The sequence below is a fragment of the Quercus robur genome, chromosome 3 (assembly GCF_932294415.1).
Source record: "Quercus robur chromosome 3, dhQueRobu3.1, whole genome shotgun sequence".
Classification (NCBI taxonomy): Eukaryota; Viridiplantae; Streptophyta; class Magnoliopsida; order Fagales; family Fagaceae; genus Quercus; species Quercus robur.
Genome location: NC_065536.1, coordinates 27,868,829 through 27,887,418, shown reverse-complemented (window position 1 = coordinate 27,887,418; position 18,590 = coordinate 27,868,829). Strand labels below are relative to the sequence as shown.

At 36.0% G+C, this 18,590-nt stretch overlaps 1 protein-coding gene across 2 annotated transcripts in view; it reads right to left on the bottom strand.

Annotated features, from left to right (window-relative positions):
- The window catches only part of LOC126717684 (mediator of RNA polymerase II transcription subunit 23), a 51,034-nt gene that overhangs the window by 25,167 nt on the left and 7,277 nt on the right, over nt 1-18,590 (bottom strand). For both annotated transcript variants that reach the window (XM_050419526.1, XM_050419523.1), the window contains exons 7-12: nt 18,184-18,391; nt 12,243-12,523; nt 11,648-11,731; nt 4,665-4,759; nt 4,296-4,458; nt 3,924-4,169 (exon numbers count right to left, since the gene is read on the bottom strand). In XM_050419526.1, the coding sequence (XP_050275483.1) occupies nt 3,924-4,169; nt 4,296-4,458; nt 4,665-4,759; nt 11,648-11,731; nt 12,243-12,523; nt 18,184-18,391 (1,077 nt within the window). The remainder of the gene's footprint in view (nt 1-3,923; nt 4,170-4,295; nt 4,459-4,664; nt 4,760-11,647; nt 11,732-12,242; nt 12,524-18,183; nt 18,392-18,590) is intronic.

The following is an 18,590-nucleotide window of genomic DNA, read 5'->3' as shown; positions in this document are numbered from 1 at the left end:
TAGGAGTTTAATTTCTATATCCCCTTCCATGTCTCTAACAACCTAAAGAATCTCCTCTTTCTCAAACTTCCTTTCAAGCCAACCTCTCTCCATTCCCCCGATTTGATCAAACTCCAAACCCTCCACAAAAGGCCTCCACCTAAGCAACTACCATTCCCGATTTTATAAAATTGCACTACCTGAGCAACTACCTCGGACTCCTCATAAATCATCCCATCCACCTCCAAGATACTCAAATGATTATACCTTCTATGGGAATTAGCCACCTTGTGGAAGAACTTAGTATTATTATCTTCTTTCTTGATACATAACATCCTCGATTTTTGTCTCCATGATATTTCTTCCAAAGAAAGAATATGCTCCACTTGGGACCTCACTTAAACCTTTTCACATTTCTCCCCATCAGAGAGTCCAAACTCCCCTTCCTTAGCATCAAAATTTTTCAATGGGTGGGATGTGTTATCATGTGAGTGGATTTCGGGTTTAATATGGGACATTGCAGCTCTAGTGGTTTTCTAGCCATTGGTGAGTTTTTGTGTGTGTGTGTAAGTGTTTTTTTTTTCTTTCTTTTTGTTTGGTTTGGCAAGAAAATGTGGAAATGCTGTTTTGGTGAGAAAGTAGGTATTATTTGGTTGAGGATGATGTTTCAGGGAAAAAATGTTGGTTTATAGCATTTTTTAGTTTGTGTAAGGTATGTAAGGTTTATGAGAAAATGTGGGAAAACAGACCAGAAAATTGTATGTTTGATAAACTCTTTATTTTTGCAGTGGTTGTGTGTGCAAGGAAAATAGGGAATGCATAGATCACTTGATTCTCCATTGTGAGGTTGGTCAAGAATTGCAGTCAATGGTATTCTGTTTATTTGGGATTTATTAGGTTATGCCTAAGAGGGTATTGGGACTATTGACTTGCTCAAAGGGCAATTTGGACAAAATCAAACATTGATATTAGGAATGTGATTCCGTCATGCATAATATGGAATATTTGGGTAGAACCAAATGCTTGTGTGTTTGAAGCGAATGGGAAGTCCATTTTGGAATTGACAATGTTCTGCTTACATTTGATGCATGATTGGATGAGTGTGAAATGAACAGAGGCCTCCCATTGATGTCTTTTAAAAAGAACATGTCTTCAATTGACAAAATTAAAAATCTGGTACTTAATTTCAGACAGGATTTTTTTTTTTTTTTAATTTTAAATCTACTTAATTTGAGACAAGGGAATAACTTTTTTTATTTTTTATTTTTTTAAAACTCCTAGAAGTATATGTATCCACATGATGACGTATGACAGATTGGGGGACTTGTCTAGTTGCCTACGTGTGCTTGTGGTAGGCGTAGGGTTTGGAAGGTTTGTGAAATGGTTAAGAGGGGTTAGGGTTCCAGAATGACTAGGTTTTGTAGAGAAGAGAAAAGAATTGATTCATGATTGCAAAGAGGTAAGAAGATATGGAAATCTTATCTACCCACAAACTATGAACAGTGTGCTTGAACAGTGCATAAACAGTGCTGTGAATAGTGACAGATTACCAAACAGTTTGTGTAAACACCGATTGTCACAAAAGTTTAAACTATTGGAATATAGTAAATTTAATTATTTAATCACATATTTCTAACACTCCCCTTCACGTGTGGGCTGAAACTACCTTTTAATAGGTGAAGGCCAACACATGGGAATTTAAATGAGAGGTAGAGTGGAGGAGACAAGGATTGAACTCAATACCTCCTGCTCTAATATCTTGTTAAATTACCGATTGCCCCAAAATGTTAAGTTATTGAGATATGGTAAATTTAATCATTTAACCACATACTTAGAACAAGTATTATTTTATTTTTTTTGATAAGTAATAAAGATGTATATTCAAAAATACTACCTCATGCAAAAAATCATAAGGCAGAGGAAAAAAGTACAGAAAAAGATGATAAAAAACAGAAAAAAAAGATACTAATTACAAAGAAAGGAGCTAAGGAACATAGGGAGAGAATCACTAGAGGTGAATCCTCAAGCCCTAGACCAATCAAAAAGGGAGCCACTGAAAGAAGTCAATAACTGATCATCGGAACTATCCATGTCCTCAAACGTCCTCCAATTTCGCTCCCTCCACAAACACCACATTAAGCATAGCGGAGCTAAATTCCAAATACTAGACAATCCCACCAACCAAAGAGAGTATCCACAACTAATCTTGGCAAGACCCAAGAAATCCCAAAAGATCTAAACACCAAACTCCACAACCGGTAGGCCTTACCACAATGCAGTAGCAAATGATACATTGTTTCCCCATTACAACGACACATAATGCACCAGTCAACAAAGACCATCCCTCTACCCCTCAAATTGTCACCTGTAAGGATTTTATCCCATACAGCAGTCCACACAAAGAAGGAAATACGCCGAGGGGCCTTAACCTTCCAAACACTTTTCCAAGAAAATATAATGGGCACAGGTCCTCTTAACTTATTATAAAACGAGCGGATATCAAAATTCTCATTCTTCGTCAACTTCCATCGCATACGGTCTCCATTCTCAGTTGGAGGTAAATTAGAGCCCAAAGTACGAAGAAATGCATCCACACCACCCATTTCCCAATCATTTGGTCTCCGAATGAAACGAACATCCCAAAGAAAATTATAATACAATTATATAGGCCCTAACTCTTAACTAGTCCTAATAGAACTAAGACTCCTACTTTGACTAATAATCCAAACCCTAATTGACAATCGAGCCCTAAAGCTCAAGTGGTACCCCTACCTCATAGAGAGAGTGCAAGTTTGAAGCCAAGGCTCTAACCCCTTAAAATTATTTGTAGGAAAATAACCCTAATTGAATTGAACCAAAGCCAACATATAAAGATTCATAAATTAAATCAGACTTACTAATAAAATAAAACCCACAGGCCACAACTACAGCCCATACTGAAATAAAATACCCTCTAGAAAACCAAATAAAACATAAACTAAATATACTGATAACCTAGTTAATTACTATGGGCACTTATTCTTGGACTTTGTCTTAACTTTAGATTTCCAAAGAAGATTTGTTTTCCCTAACCACACCATGGTTGCACAAAAACAGCAGGGGTATGCAAACAATTTTTATTGGACATAGGTTCAATAAAATTTTTTGCATACACCCTGGACTCAATGCTTTTGTTCAATAAAACTTATTACTTATCAAAAAAAATTATATTGGACATAGTTCAGTTGAATGAAGCAACCAACAAATAACAAAAGGAAAGAAACTGAGATTCCCCTAGAGGACAGCTCAATTTAAAAGATCAACTAATGAAAACCATACATACAATGTCATGTGAGCATCAAGAAGAAACATAGTGAACAGGCTACTAATATATGTGTAGTGGCATCTTATCCATTAGTTCAGAACAATAATTACATTGTACAACAGATGAGTCATCACTCATAATGTGAGAAAGTGCTTCATGTTTACAATCTAAACATGATGATCCATTTAATCACTGCTGATTTTTTTTTTCTTCCAGATGGTTATGAAGCACTGAACTTTTATGGTAATAGTCTAACCAAGTCAGCAAAAAACATTTTGAACACAAATTCATTTAAGTTTCACTTGTAGCATCCTATAAATCTTGGGGAGGATATTTGCTACTTTTTGTGGAAATATTTTCATGAGTAGAAATTAATCATAATTATATAAGAAAAAGCAGGATAGAAGTAGCAAGCAACATTTGTGCTACTAATTTTATACGTGTCCCTGATTCTCACTTTCTTTAGCCCTATTAAATCTCATAATTTGTCGTAATATGACAGGTCACAAAACTTATTTCAAGATGAGTAAAGACATTTTCAATCTTAACAAATACAAAGGAAATTTCAACAGGAAGAAGAAGAAATTATTCTAGAAAGAAGCATATTAAGGAACCAAAAATAAAAATAAAAATAATGAACCTGTTGCCATGCTTGAATCACCGCGCTCCTTTTATCCATCCGCCCCACTAAGGCATCACGTAGAGCAGAAGGAAAGTAGCGCAGTGTTTTCTCTGACCATGTATGTTGACTAGTTGCCATTATCTGTTCTAACATAGTTTGAAGATAAAGCAGGTGATCTGCATCCGCAACTCCACGTGTTTTAATCGTGATGGCAAGTGTTATAATGGTTATCCTATTTAAAGTTTCAGTGAATTCAGTAGGACCCTTCAAAAAGAAAAAACAGAAGAATCATATTTTAGTTGAATTCAGAAGGGTAAAAAAAATCCCCCCCTCCCCCCCCCCCCCCCAAAAAAAAAAAAAAAATTTCAGTTGGAAGACAACAGTATCCACCTTCCCTTCCCTTTTCACTGAGAAAAAATCTCTGAGTGACAAAATAAGATTCATGCACAAGTTTTCAGCCAATCTAAATACACGATGCTCTCCACGTTTCCCTTTTCTTGCAGAAATTATTTTTGTGACATCATACATCAAGGCTTTGCTTTTTCCTTGGTACCTACAGTAAAAGAGAGTATGTCAAACTGACAAATTAAGTTGCAATACTATCAGATTGCATCCAAGGGAATCAAGCTTAAAGTGTCTGAAGTTTATGGAAATTTGGACTCTAAACCAAGAGGCAAATTTTGGAATAAAGAGATCCAGAAGCACATGGTAATTGATCAAAATATTATGATTCAAAAACATGGAACACAGAAGTATCACCTATATAATGGCAGCAAACGGTAATTCAAAATTTCAAGCACCAAAAGAGTTACACCAGGCTTGCTCAATAATGCTGGGTTCCTTTGTGCCAAATTCTGCAGTAAATGGCAGTTATAAGATACATCATCACTGTAAGACAAATATCTTGAAAAGAAAGGTAAGAATATGGTTAGTACTAGAGGCAGCAAGAGGAATTTTTTATGGTAAAATAATTTATTCAGAAAGATAAATAGACAAGGTACAGAATATGTCCTATTCCACTCCTGAATATTACACTTAAGTTTAAGCTATCCAAGATTTGTAAAGAGAATATTAGAGAACATTTCCTAAAACAGCAACCCAATCATACAAACATCTTAACATTGATTGTTTGATGATGTTGTTTAGATGTCCAAAGTCATCAACGGATATGCTATTTTTGTCAAGCCAAATTGTCAACAACATGCGAAATGGAACATCATTCCAAGCTTTAGAGCTTCTGTGACAATGAGATCTCCATTTCCAATAGATTAGCATCTGAACCACTGTCTTCTGCATAAGCCATGAAACTTCCAAGAAAGTGAACACAAACAACCAAATAACTCGTCACAGTATAATGAGGTAGAAGGTGCTCAACTAATTCCCTGCTATTCTTGCACACGCAACATCAATCGATAATCAATATGTTCCGCTTCTGTAGAGATTCACTATTATAATGTAATCCAGCGCTACCATCCTTGCAAAGAAAGCAACCTTCCAAGGAACCTTAACATTCCAAATGCTTATCCAAGGAAAACCAATCACATCCCCATCAATAGAGTTTTAAAGCAAACCCACGCTAGTAGATTCACCTTTTCTTTTATGATAATTAAGAGAATAATTTATTACAAAAAGGTACACTCAAATGCAAGCACCCTTAAAGAATTACAAAGGGAAACTCATTAAGTCCAAAAAATCAACAAGAGAACTACATGAACCCCCCCCCCCCCCCAAATTGAAGTACAATATTCAAACAAAGATCACAAAACTATTCTTAATATCCTGCATAGAATGCTCTTTGTCCTCAAAAGTTCAACAATTTCTCTCTCCATATGGTCTACATAATGCAATGTGGAGTAGCTTGCTACACAACCCTGTTTCAGTGACGTCCAAAGAACCCTCTGCAAGCAGTCAACATATCAATCACCTGGTTTGGCAACACCCAAATTACTCCAAAAGCTGTAAATGCAAAAGATCACAGCTTTCTAGCTATAGGACAGTGCAGTAACAGGTGCTTAATTGATTCACAACTGCACTTACACCTCAAGTCACACTCACACATTAAAAGTGTTCAATAAGATTTCTCTTTCTCAATTATCGATTGTCAAGATTTTCCCCAACGTTGCAGTCCATGTAAAGAATGCAACTGACGCAGGACAACCAGAGCAAAATTGAAAGAACGGAAAAATAAAAGATATGACTTAGGAGTCAGCACCTAGGCCTTGCTTGGAGTCAGCACCAAGTGGGGAAACTACTAGGAGTCAGCACCTAGGGTAGACCTGAAGTCAGCACCAGACCAAAGAAAGACCAAACGGCCATTGTTTTCATTCATCAAAATATCAACTGTCCCCTCAAGGAGTACAATAAGTTGCTTATAAAGGATTACTAAACCCTAGTTCTAATTGGCTAGGAAACCCTAATTGCCTTATTACAAAAATACCCTTGTTGGCTAGGAAACCCTAATTGCCTTATTACAAAAATACCCTTGCTTCTAAATTAAAATACTAATAACCCAATAAACTAATAAGACCTAAAACATAAAAATACAATTGACTAGCAAACATAAATAATACTAAATAATAATTTTCTTGCGTCTCCCGCATCATTCTCCTCTGGTTGGAGAAAACTCGACCTCGAGTTTTAAAGCATTGAAGGATTAGGATGCTGATAAATAACACTTGCTTCAAGTCTGAAATCACCTTAGGGAGCACAGGGAAAACAAAAACCTTGAATTCCACCACATCAAACTCATTTGGAATAACAAAATGAATGTGTGGAATCAGTATAATCTCTTCTTAAACCTTATGAACCATAGGAAGCAATGTTGTTTTAACCTCTTCGACTTCACCAAGATGTAGATCTTCAAGGACTGTGGAGGGTTGATTAGAAGCACATTCAACAACTCCAACTTTCACATCATGTGCACCCTCTAACATAATACTCTCTTTAGGCGCCATCTTTTCACCTTGCTGTTCTTCAATAGATTCATTTCCTTGCATGCTTGTTAAAGCAACACTTGTCGAGGCATGTACTTCTGTGTCAACATTAGGCTTTAGTGTTGCTGGAGGATTCTCCACAACCAAGATATCACCATCAATGTTGTCTTCTTTAGGGGCAACAATAAGTTCATTGTGATCAATTATCCTTGGTTTCCCAATTGAATCGGGTTGAGTCTTCATTTGCTTCATCTGAGCAGTCCTGTCTTGAATCTCTTTCATGAGCTTTACAGTTAATTCCGTTACTTTCCTGGTAGATAATTCCTTGGTAGATTGTTCAAAAATGCGCTGAGGACATGATATGAGATGAGAATGAGGAGTCATCGCAATTGCTTCAACTTGAAAAGTACCACACTGAGATTGGGGCAGATACTTAGCTCGATAGTATGGTGACAAATACTCATCACAAAGCTTTTCTTTCATATCTTCCCACACAGTAATGGCAGGTTCATAATCCATATAGCGGAAACGTTCAAGATTCTCCCAAAACCTCTGTGCTTTACCTATTAACTTCGACTTGGCATACCTAACCTTTATGTTATCTGCAAAATTTGCTTGCTCAAAGAAATGCTCCATCCCATTCATCCAGTTGACAAAATCTCGTGGATAAGTTTCATAACCATCAAAATAAGGTTCTTCTAATATTTCCATGATTCTCTAAAATAGTGCGTCAAAAAAATAGTTCTGAGTTGGAACAAGAACCTGGGCTGCTGTGATGTTCTCTGGACAGGTAGTGCTGGAACTGGGCTTGGACTGGTCTGTCACGGGCCTGGACTCTGCTTGGTCTTTTTTTTTTTTTTTTTTGGCAAAATAATAAAATACACTGCTGGACTTAAGGAACTACAGACTTAAAGAAAGCAAACAATAGACCTAAAAAGAACGCAAACTACAGGACAGACTTAAAAAAAAAAATTAAAAAAAAAAAAAAAAAAAAGGAAACCATAGAAACTAAAAGAGACAACATTCTCTAGACTGAAAAGAGGCTCGGTGATGGACGCGGTGCTAGGGATCGACGGCTATGGCGACGCGAAGACGGGGAAGACAGTAGCGGCTTGAATCGTAGAGGAGTGGCGGCGCGATGTCTTGGGTCTTGGCATCGGTGGTGGTCGACGTCCTCAGCGGTGGTAGTTGAAGGTGAAGATGGTGTCGGCGGCGGTGGCTGATGGGTCGGCGGCGGCTAAGTGCTGGTCTGTGGATTTCGGCGGCTGGTGGGTCAATCTCAACGGTGGTGAGTCGAGGTTGCCGATGGGTCTTGACATGGTTTTTTCTCTCTTTGTGGTTGCAAGGGATTTGGAAACTTGATTGTGAGTTCTGGACTAGAGGTTTCTGGTTGGCTTCAAAATCTGGCTTTTTTTTTTTTTCTTTTTTTTTTTTTTTTTAATACTTTTCTGGTTCGTGACTGCGGTGATGCTTCAAACAGATCGGTGTTTGCTTTGATACCAAAACTGACGCAGGACAACCAGAACAAAATTGAAAGAACGGAAAAATAAAAGATATGACTTAGGAGTCAACACCTAGGCCTTTTGCTTGGAGTCAGCACCAAGCGGGGAAACCACTAGGAGCCAGCACCTAGGGTAGACCTGAAGTCAGCACCAGACCAAAGAAAGACCAAACGGCCATTGTTTTCATTCATCAAAATATCAACTGTCCCCTCAAGGAGTACAATAAGTTGCTTATAAAGGATTACTAAACCCTAGTTCTAATTGGCTAGGAAACCCTAATTGCCTTATTACAAAAATACCCTTGTTGGCTAGGAAACCCTAATTGCCTTATTACAAAAATACCCTTGCTTCTAAATTAAAATACTAATAACCCAATAAACTAATAAGACCTAAAACATAAAAATACAATTGACTAGCAAACATAAATAATACTAAATAATAATTTTCTTGCGTCTCCCGCATCAGCAACTCTAGGCGGAACTTTGCTCTTCCAGATATCTTTCCAAGGAAAATTCATGTCTTCTGTAGAAATTAAAGTTCGCTAATAGCTTTTGACCACAAAACCCCTTCTCTTAGAAGGTTTCCAACAAAGCTTAGCCTCCCCATTCCCCCTCACTGGAATAGAATAAAGTACATCCATAAAAGATGACAATGACTCCAAGTCCCAATCATGCACAGTTTTTGAGAAATTCAAATCCCAATGAAGAATGCCAAAAGACAACATATTATGCAATTGGGAACTGCCCATTGAACCTTTTCTAAATGTCGACGTTGTCCTAGCCACCCATGCTCACAAACCAACACTAGTATGTTTTTTTGGAATAACCCACTGAACCCAAAACAGATTGAAGATCAAAGTCCACAACTCTTGAGCCAAAGAACAATGGAGAGTAGATGATCCATAGTGTCACACCCCAACTCATCATTGGCATGATACTATCTGCTTTGGGTTGCCCCTCACGGTTTTTAAAGGCCTCATACCAACTAAAGTCTAAGACCTCCATATAAGGCATAAGACCTCCCCCCGCACCTAGGCGATGTGCAACTTAGTCAAGATTTGGTTCTCCCTCACCTCACCCCACTTAAGAGGTCTTTTAGATATTTGGGTCCCCACAATAAAATGGTTTCAGAGCCGACCCCTACGCAACAAGATGATGTGTGGGTCCCACATGGGGACACATGGCCCTTAATGGGGACCAAAAGTCCAAAAGACGTGGGTAAGGTGAGGGAGAACCAAATCTTAAATAAGTCCACATTGCGTAGGTAAGGGGGTCATGCACCTTATATGGAGGTCTTAGACTCTAATTGGTATAAATCCTTTTAAAACCGTGGGGGACAACTCAAAGCGAACAATATCATGCCAATGATGAGTTGGGGCATGACGTAGTCTCACCACTTCTTTTACACACAACATCAATCTATCAAAATAAGATTTCTCTTTCTCAAATTATTGATTGTCAAGATTTTCCACAACTCTACAATCCATGAAAATAATGCAACTCGCGGTGGCACTTTGGTCTTCCAAATACCTTTCCAAAGAAAATTTGCATCTTCGATTGAAATTAAAGTTTGACAATAGCTTTTGACCTTGAAACCACTTCTCTTAGATGGCATCCAACAAAACTTATCCTCCTCATTTCCCCTCATTGAAATGGAATATATTACATTCATAAATGACAACAATGACAACAATGACTCCAACTCCCAATCATGCACAGTTCTTGAGAAATTAAGATCCAAATGAAGAAAGCCATTGCCAAACTTTTTAAGATCTGCTACTACAGCTTCCATGTTCATGTAATGGAAAACAGTTTCGAGTATGCCACCTTCAACTGAAATTCGCCATACCATAAATCATAACAGGATTTCACCTTTGTCCCATCTCCCACCTCAAACTGAAGGTACTGCAAAAAAAGAAGCCCACTCTCAACTTATAAATTTCCTAAAACTAAAACCGTAAAGTCCCTTGACAACATTCATGCACCAACCACCCCATACACTACCATACTTCTCCCCTACTACTCTCCTCCATAACATATCTGCGCCATACCTAATCTCTAGAACCACTGAGAAAAGCTTGATTAAATCTCTTCAAACTCCTAATGGCCAACCCCCCACAAATCTTAGTCCATTTCACTAAATGGATCTTGGACTCCTCGCCTAAGCCACTCCATAAGAAATCTCTATGTAACTTTTCTCCACCTCAATTGGGATAGGAAACAGAAAGATAAAATAGGTGGGTAAGTTGGAAAGGGTACTTTTAATTACCATAATTTTTCCCCCTAAGATAAATAAAGTCGCTTAATCCTACCAATCTTCTCTTCACCTCCAGAATTAAGTTCCAATTTCCAAATTGTCTCATCTTTGAATTTGGCATACAAAGAAAGACCTAAGTATTACATTGGTAAATTCAACTGTTTACAACCCAAAATAGTCACTAGCCCCCCCCCCCCCCCCCCCCCCCCCAAAATTTGGAACATCCCCAATTCACCAATTCAGACTTACCCAAATTCACCTTTAACCTGGAAACAACTTCAAAGCAAGTGTAAAGGTGTCCAAGTGCACAGTGTAAATCTTGGAGCAATAGTTTAAGAACTCATAGCTCAAGTACCCAGTGGTCACATTTTTTTTATATGAGCAGCTAAAACTAAAAACTATAGCTCCAAGAATGAGGACAAAACAATATGAAAGCTAAGATCAAAGTTCCTAGGCTAATAGCGTGACACCAAAATAAGCACCAGGCCTATCATCTTTGGGCCAAATGACATCTCTTCCCCCAATAAACAAGGGCTGTAGGGTAAGGTCACAAGTTCGATATCTATGTATGAGTTGTGTTTACCTTTTAAAAAATAAATAAATAAATAATTGGCATGTTAAAAGACAAGATCTAAATCTGAGGATGACCATTTGAAAGACTTTCATTCTCTTTCTAGTGTAGCAAGGTAGAGGAATGGTAGAGTGAGAGCCAATTCATGCCAAATATATAGACATTGCTTTATCCATTATACATTTTTTTCTTGTCACCCAAACAATTCAAATATGAAGATGTCAACCAAGCTACAGGTGAACCCCTTACAGGTTGACATAGACACTTCAGACAGAATCCCATAATGAAAAAAGTTGGGGGCTGCCTACATTATGAAGCCCACTGTAGCCTCAAGACCAGAAAACAAGGGAGAAAACTTATTCCCTCTCTACATATTATGAATGCATTAATACAGAGCATACTTACTAGCAAGAAATGAGAATAATAACGTAGCAATAAAAATAAAAATAAAAAAAGCTTTTAAACGGCACAAGAAATTACGCTGAAGTGTGAACGAAATAATGAGTGAGGTGAAATGAGCAGCAATCTAGTATATGTTTCAACCATTGCGATGCTAGGCACAACCTGCATTGAAATATTAAACATAATGTCAAAAGATAGTTCCAAATTTATAGGGATCTCGTTGAACCACGTTCCCAGATTTATAGAGATCTTGTTCAAAGTGCTATCTAGTCTATAATTCATACTTTATAAGTTTCCAGGACATAATATCAGACAATGCACTTATAGTAATCAAATAACTCTTTACATATTGCTGGCTCTCCTTTCCACGTAGATTTTTGGATGGCTCCAGAGTTGATTATTATGCTTTGGCAGTCTATACCTCTTGAAATGAGGGGAAAAACCCTTAGTAAGATTTATTACATAATGAGTTTTATTCACTCAATTTTTTCTACAATATTAATACAATTTCAGTCATCTAAGTTGGGCAGATTTTCTAGTAAACAAATACATGTAATTAAGAAGATTAGTCTTAGCATATATGACATGATTAGTATTAAAATACAATTAAGAATATTTTCTAGTACTCATTAAAAAAAATTATATTGAATTGAACCTATATAAACTAGCGTACCTGCCCAGCAAATAAACTTTCTTCCATTTGAAAGGCAAGCTTCAAACATAGGTTCATGGAAAAGCCAGATAATAATGACATTGGCAAGGGGCTTACTTCCCGCATAACCATTACCCTCTCGTTGGGCTGTAGATTTGATCCTGGTAACAAATCTGTAACTCCAGCAGAGTTTAACCAATTCATTACCGTTTCACAAGCTGGTTGTGCCATGGTATAAGACACAACCCAAAACATCCCAATTGATCTATCATCCATATTCATGTAATCCATAATGCGGTCACCTGAAATGAAAAACCAACACATGTAAAAAATGGACAAGAACAGACCCATTAAAAATATTTTGGTACACACTCTGCAGCAGATATGAATCATTGTTAAAAGAAATCCAAGAACAGTTTCACCATTTGCTATTAAAGAAAATGCCCCAAAAATGAGGATATCAGACTTGTTTTTAATAAGCAATATTTAAAAAAATAAAGAGAAAAATGTAAAACATGTATATTAGAAGTAAAGCTTTAAATCAAGCAAGGACAACAATCTAGCGAAGTGGATAAAACCACATAAACAATTCCTCCCACGGTTTTTAATATAAATATATTTGCCAAGTTATTTCATGCTGAAAGAAATGGCAAAAAAAATAAAATTGAAGATGAATTAGGGCACTCAATCCACTTCAACAATTCATTCTAAAAGTCAGAGGACCAATAAAAAGATCATGTGTGTATGATGGAGTCATGTATTTTTTTTGATAGGTAATAAGACTTTTATTGAAAAAAATTGAACATCATAAAAATGTTCACGATGGTGATCACTCTAAACAAGAAACAGATACAATATAATCAAGAACTAAAGGAAATAGAGACTAAAAATTCAGATAAAGAAATACAATTCGTACACCCCCAAGTCATGTAAGATTAATATGCTATTACTTTGCAAATTCGCTATTCAAGAATTATTTTATTGGGTCCTCATGCGAAGTCCAATTGAAGTGAAAATCGTGCCCTTTCAAATGTCTAAGTATGAGTCTTTTAGGGTTAAAACAGTTTTTAATTTGGGCTTTTATTTTAATAGTTATGGTCAATTTTATATTCAGGGGTAAATCTGTAATTTCTGCAATTACTGCAAATTAAGGGTATTTTGGTCATTTTCTTGAGTCTAGAATCTTCTAGGGTTTTTAGTATTTTAGGTTTATTTTCTTTGGGTCCAAGTTAAGTATTTATTAGGTTTTATTAGTAGTCCTAATACTAGAAGGAATCATATATGTATTCAAAGAAGTAGCATGAGTTGATTAATAAAATTGAGTGTTTTAGGCAATAGGCACGTTGGCTTTTGTTGTTTTTTTCTCCTTTCTACTCTCTCTTTCTCTTCTTTCTTTCTAAGGTTACCATTCATGGGTACTGTTCACACAACCCAACTGCTCTCTAATTCTTCTTCTTTCCTAACCCAAAACCCACCACAACTAAACATAGACAAATCCCTAATTTGTCCTACATCAGTGCAGGGTTAAAACTAATTATATATTATTTATATAATGATTTCTAATATATTTTGACTAATTTTCCCCAAATATATGTCATACAATCCCAACTTATAACATAACAAATCCAATGTATTTTAAACAAAGGCTTGGTAAATATATCAGCGGTTTGAGCTCCTATAGAAACATATGGCATAGTACTAACACCGCTTTCCACTCTTTCTCGAACAAGATAGCAACCCAACTCTATACGCTTCGTCTGCTCATGAAACATAGGATTTGAAGCAATGTGGATTGCTTTGCTTTTAGTTATCGCATACATAGTCATGGAAACTACATATGAAACCTTAATTGCTCAAGAAGGTGCTTGATCCACATAAGTTCACATGATGTATGAGTCATGGCCCTATACTTGATCTCTAAACTAGAACAAGACAACATTTTTTATGTAGAACAAGGGTAGGAAAATAAGGATAAAAAAGGAACAAAAGGAACAACAAAACAAATCCTAGGCTTCACCACCTAGAACCTGCCTGCAAACCCTAAGCTTCACCACCTAAGGGCGTTTGGCATCACACCAAACAAAGAGAACAAAAGAGGAGATATATTCTCAACTCATCATAAATTATTCTTATTCAAATTGTATAGATTATGCTAATATGGAAAACATCTAATCAAATCCCTTAAAACCAACAACATTAAACCAAATTCAAAATTTGAAAACAAAATTAATTTTACATTCAAAAATAAAATTTTAGATGATTTTAATGCTCCCTACATCAATTTTGATTCTTAATTTTGCAAGTGATCAAGTTTCTGCTTAGAAATGTGCAATATCCAATAGTAGATCTCCTGTCTAAATGAGGTAGAATTACTCTTATAAAAAATTAAAAAGTACTTTATCCAATCTACTGACATATTTCCTTCCCTATTTCCCATGTTGACCTATTTCCTTTCCCTATTGCCTATGCCGGTGGACGCCACAAATCGCATAGAACTCCAATGAAATTTCCATTGGAGTGATATGGAAGATGGTTCAAAATTTCACTTGGTGAATTGATCTAAGGTATGTTTCTCCTCTTCAATATGGAGGTTTGGCAATTAGGAGTTTGAGACGCTTTAATGAAGCTTTGTTGGGAAAATGGTTGTGGAGATTTGGGACTGAAAAGGTGCGTTTTGGAGAAGGGTGATAAGGGTTAAATATGGAAGTGAGGGTGGAGGCTGGTGCTTTAATTCCATTCCAAATCCTTATGGGGTGAGCTTATGGAAGACTATTAGAGGTGGTTGGCCTACCTTTTCTCGCTATATTTAGTTTGAGATTGGTAATGGATCTAGAGTGAAACTTTGGCTTGATGTTTGGTGGGGGGATAGCCCTTTGAGTTTGTGTTTTCTAGAGTTATTCAGAATCGGTAGTAACAAGGAGGCTTATGTGGTTGATCTTGTGAAGCTCCACAATGGTGTTCTTTATTGGGATATGAAATTCTTGCAAGCAGTTCAGGGGAATTAGGGTCTTTTTTTAATTTATGGAAGTTATCTATGGAGTATCTTTGAGAGGATCTAGTGAGAATAAGATGTGTTGGATGCCTACTAAGAGAAGGGGTTTTGAGGTTAGCAACCATTATTGGGTTTTGATAGATGTATTTGATCAATCCCTCCCTTAAAGGAGCATTTGGAAGCATAAAGTCCTTTCTAGAGCTGTGTTCTTAGTTTGGGCTGCAGTGGGGAATCAGTAAAAAGGAAATTGTGGATTTTGGAATGGAATTATATGCTAGGAAGCACAGGTACGGATACGGTATGGTGACACGTCAATTTTTGAAAAAGTAGGACAAATGTATGGCAGGGGCAGAGATATGTATATTAAATATATTTTTATTTTTATATATGGATAAGCATTTATTTTTCATAAAATATTAAACATATGTCAATTTAAGAGAAATAATGAATATTTTATGTAATTAAAGTCTAAGAGTTTTTAGTGTGTGTGTGTGTGTGCATACATATATATATATATATATATAATTTAAAATATTACCTGCTTTAATAATTTAAGCTCATGTCTTAATTATATTTAAGCCCATGTCCCAAGTCACAAGTATATTTAAAGCCCATTATGTGAGTGTGTCATTCTAATATGTGAATTGAAAAAAAAAAAAAAAAAGACGCAATGAAAGAAGAAGGGAAGTGGCCAACAGCTGGCCACTTAAAAGTTAAATTGAAACAGAAGAGGCAGACAACCACACAACTCTATAAAAAAATAAATAAATAATAAATAAAATAAAATAAAAAGATAAATTAGTCACACAACTCTCAAAAAAAAAAAAAGATATAAGTTTTGAAAACAAAAAATGAGAGAGAGCTATGAAAGATGAAGAGACATAGCGTGAGAGAAACTGAAGCTTGAGGAAGACTGAAAATGGAGAATGGAGATGCAAGGTTATAGATTTTTCCCCCCTCTTTTTTTCTTTCTTTTTTTGACATACCCTGTGTCCTGGCCGTATTTGATAATTTTAAAAAGAAAAAAGGAAAAAAAAAAAGAGGGGGGGGGGGGGGGGGTTAGGACACGTGTGCAGCCGCGTCCCATGCGTACCCTATGTTCGGTTCGTGTCCAACGTGGGCACAATAAGCAAAATGCCGTGTCCGTGCTTTCCAGGTTATATGTGAAAGAGCAATGAGGAATCAATAGATCATCTTACTACAATGTCCTATTGCTTCCGAGCCAAGATCTATGATCTTCACCTTGTTTGGTATTCACTAGGTAATGCTAAAGACTATGGTTGAGCTTCTAGTTTGTTGGCAAGGAAAGTTTGGACGTCATTGTAATGGTGTCTTTTGGATGGTTGTTCCTCATTGCTTGATTTGGTTGCATTTGGCAGGAGAGATAATCGGAGCCTTGGATAAGAAAAGTAGGGGATCTAAAATTTTTCTTCTTTAAAACATGATGATTGATAATTTATGTGAAAGGAAAGTATAGATTTTGGATTGGTCTTTTACTACAATGTCATATTGCTTCAAATCAGTAGACCATCTTTTACTACAATATCATATTGCTTCCGAGTTGTGGTCTTTGGTGTTCTTGTTTGGTATTCACTAGGTAATGCTGAAAACTGTGATTGAGCTTCTAGTGTGTTGGCAAGGAAAGTTTGAATGTCATTGCAATAGTGTCTTTTGGATAGCTGTTCCTCATTGCTTGATTTGGTGCATTTGGCAAGAGAAATAATCAGAGCTTCAAGGACTCTGAAAGGACAATAGCAAATCTAAAACTTTTCTTCTTTAAAATACTATTGGAATGGATTTCAATCAATCGTAGCAAGTCATTCTATTTCTTTGGTTCATGATTTGATGGATACTTGTAATTTGTGTGCTTAATTGTATTGATCCCCAGTTGTATGCATCATTTATACTTGGGTGACTTATTTTTATAATTTGAATTAAATTTTCATTACTTGTCTACACACACACACTATTTTTTTAAGATAACTTATCATATTTGTAAACTTTAATTAGCATATATATTCTAGTTTGCTATAGGTATATGCAAAAAAATCAACATAATTTTATTATAATTATTTTAAATATCTCTTATTCTTTCAATTACTATCATTCTTAACATTAAATCCGCTATTTCTTTAAGTACTATAATGAATTTAACATTTTGAGTCTCAATCAATCATTGACAAACAATTGAAAACTTAACAACAACAACAACAACAACAACAAAAGACTTTGTCCCAAAGAAAAAAAAATAGGTTAAATTGCATATTTGGCCCTTAACCTTTGACCTTTGTTACAAAATATTTCTTATACTTAAAATGTTTTACTTTAGTCCCTATACTTTCAAAATTGTATAAACAGGACCTTATCCTCATCTAATGGACGGAAAATTACTAACGTGACACATCATCAAAGTGACCTTGATTTCATGAATTTCGTTTGCTACTTTAACTTTTTTCATCTATTATATGATGATTATATGATGATAAGGACTTTTATGGGACATTACAAAGAATAAGGACAATTTTGAAACAAACGTTAAAGGTTGATAATTCATTTTTCAATTTCAGAAAATGAACAAGAAATTACCATACGAAACCCTCGTTAGTCGTTACATTGATGTCATGATCAAAATGTCTTTGATTTGATTTTTCTAAAAATATTAATTAAAAAATAAAAATAAATTGGGCTGATGAAGTACCACAAGCTCATATATGTGTAAAGACTCATTTGACAGTAGTTATAGAAAGGGGAGTGACACTCATATAGTCATAAGGTTCCTGTAACAAAGGGAGAAGTGTCCTACATATCCAAAGTAGCAGCAATTGTAACACAAACACTTATACCATACACTGACTCAACAAATAAGCATACAGCACAATCAGATAACATTTTTTCATTTCATCAGCAGCAGTAGCCATGTGGTCAAGGAAAATAAACTAAACTCCATGAAACGACAGGAATAAAATGTACCTTTGCTTGCTTGCCTCCACCATTCATCTATTTGCTTTCCCTTCTGGAGCTGTTCATTATTCAAATAATCCCTGGTGGCTGTGTTCAGTGACCAAATACGTAAATTCTGACAACTACTTATAAAATCAAGCAGGATACTTTGAGGATTATTAGGATCAGGGCTTCTTTCTTCTCGATGAAATGATATTAGTTTTCTGGTCGTTTCCACCTGCCAGCAGGAACAAAATGCCTCAGATACAGGATATCAACTTGATTAATGTGCTCAACACCAAAAGGCCTCAGGTATAGGATATCAACTTGATTAATGTGCTCAACACCAAAAGAATCATCAAAAAATTTTAAGAGAAACCTAAATTTCTGCAACATAGGATTACACATAAGGAAAAGGTTTGGCTCCAAACATATTT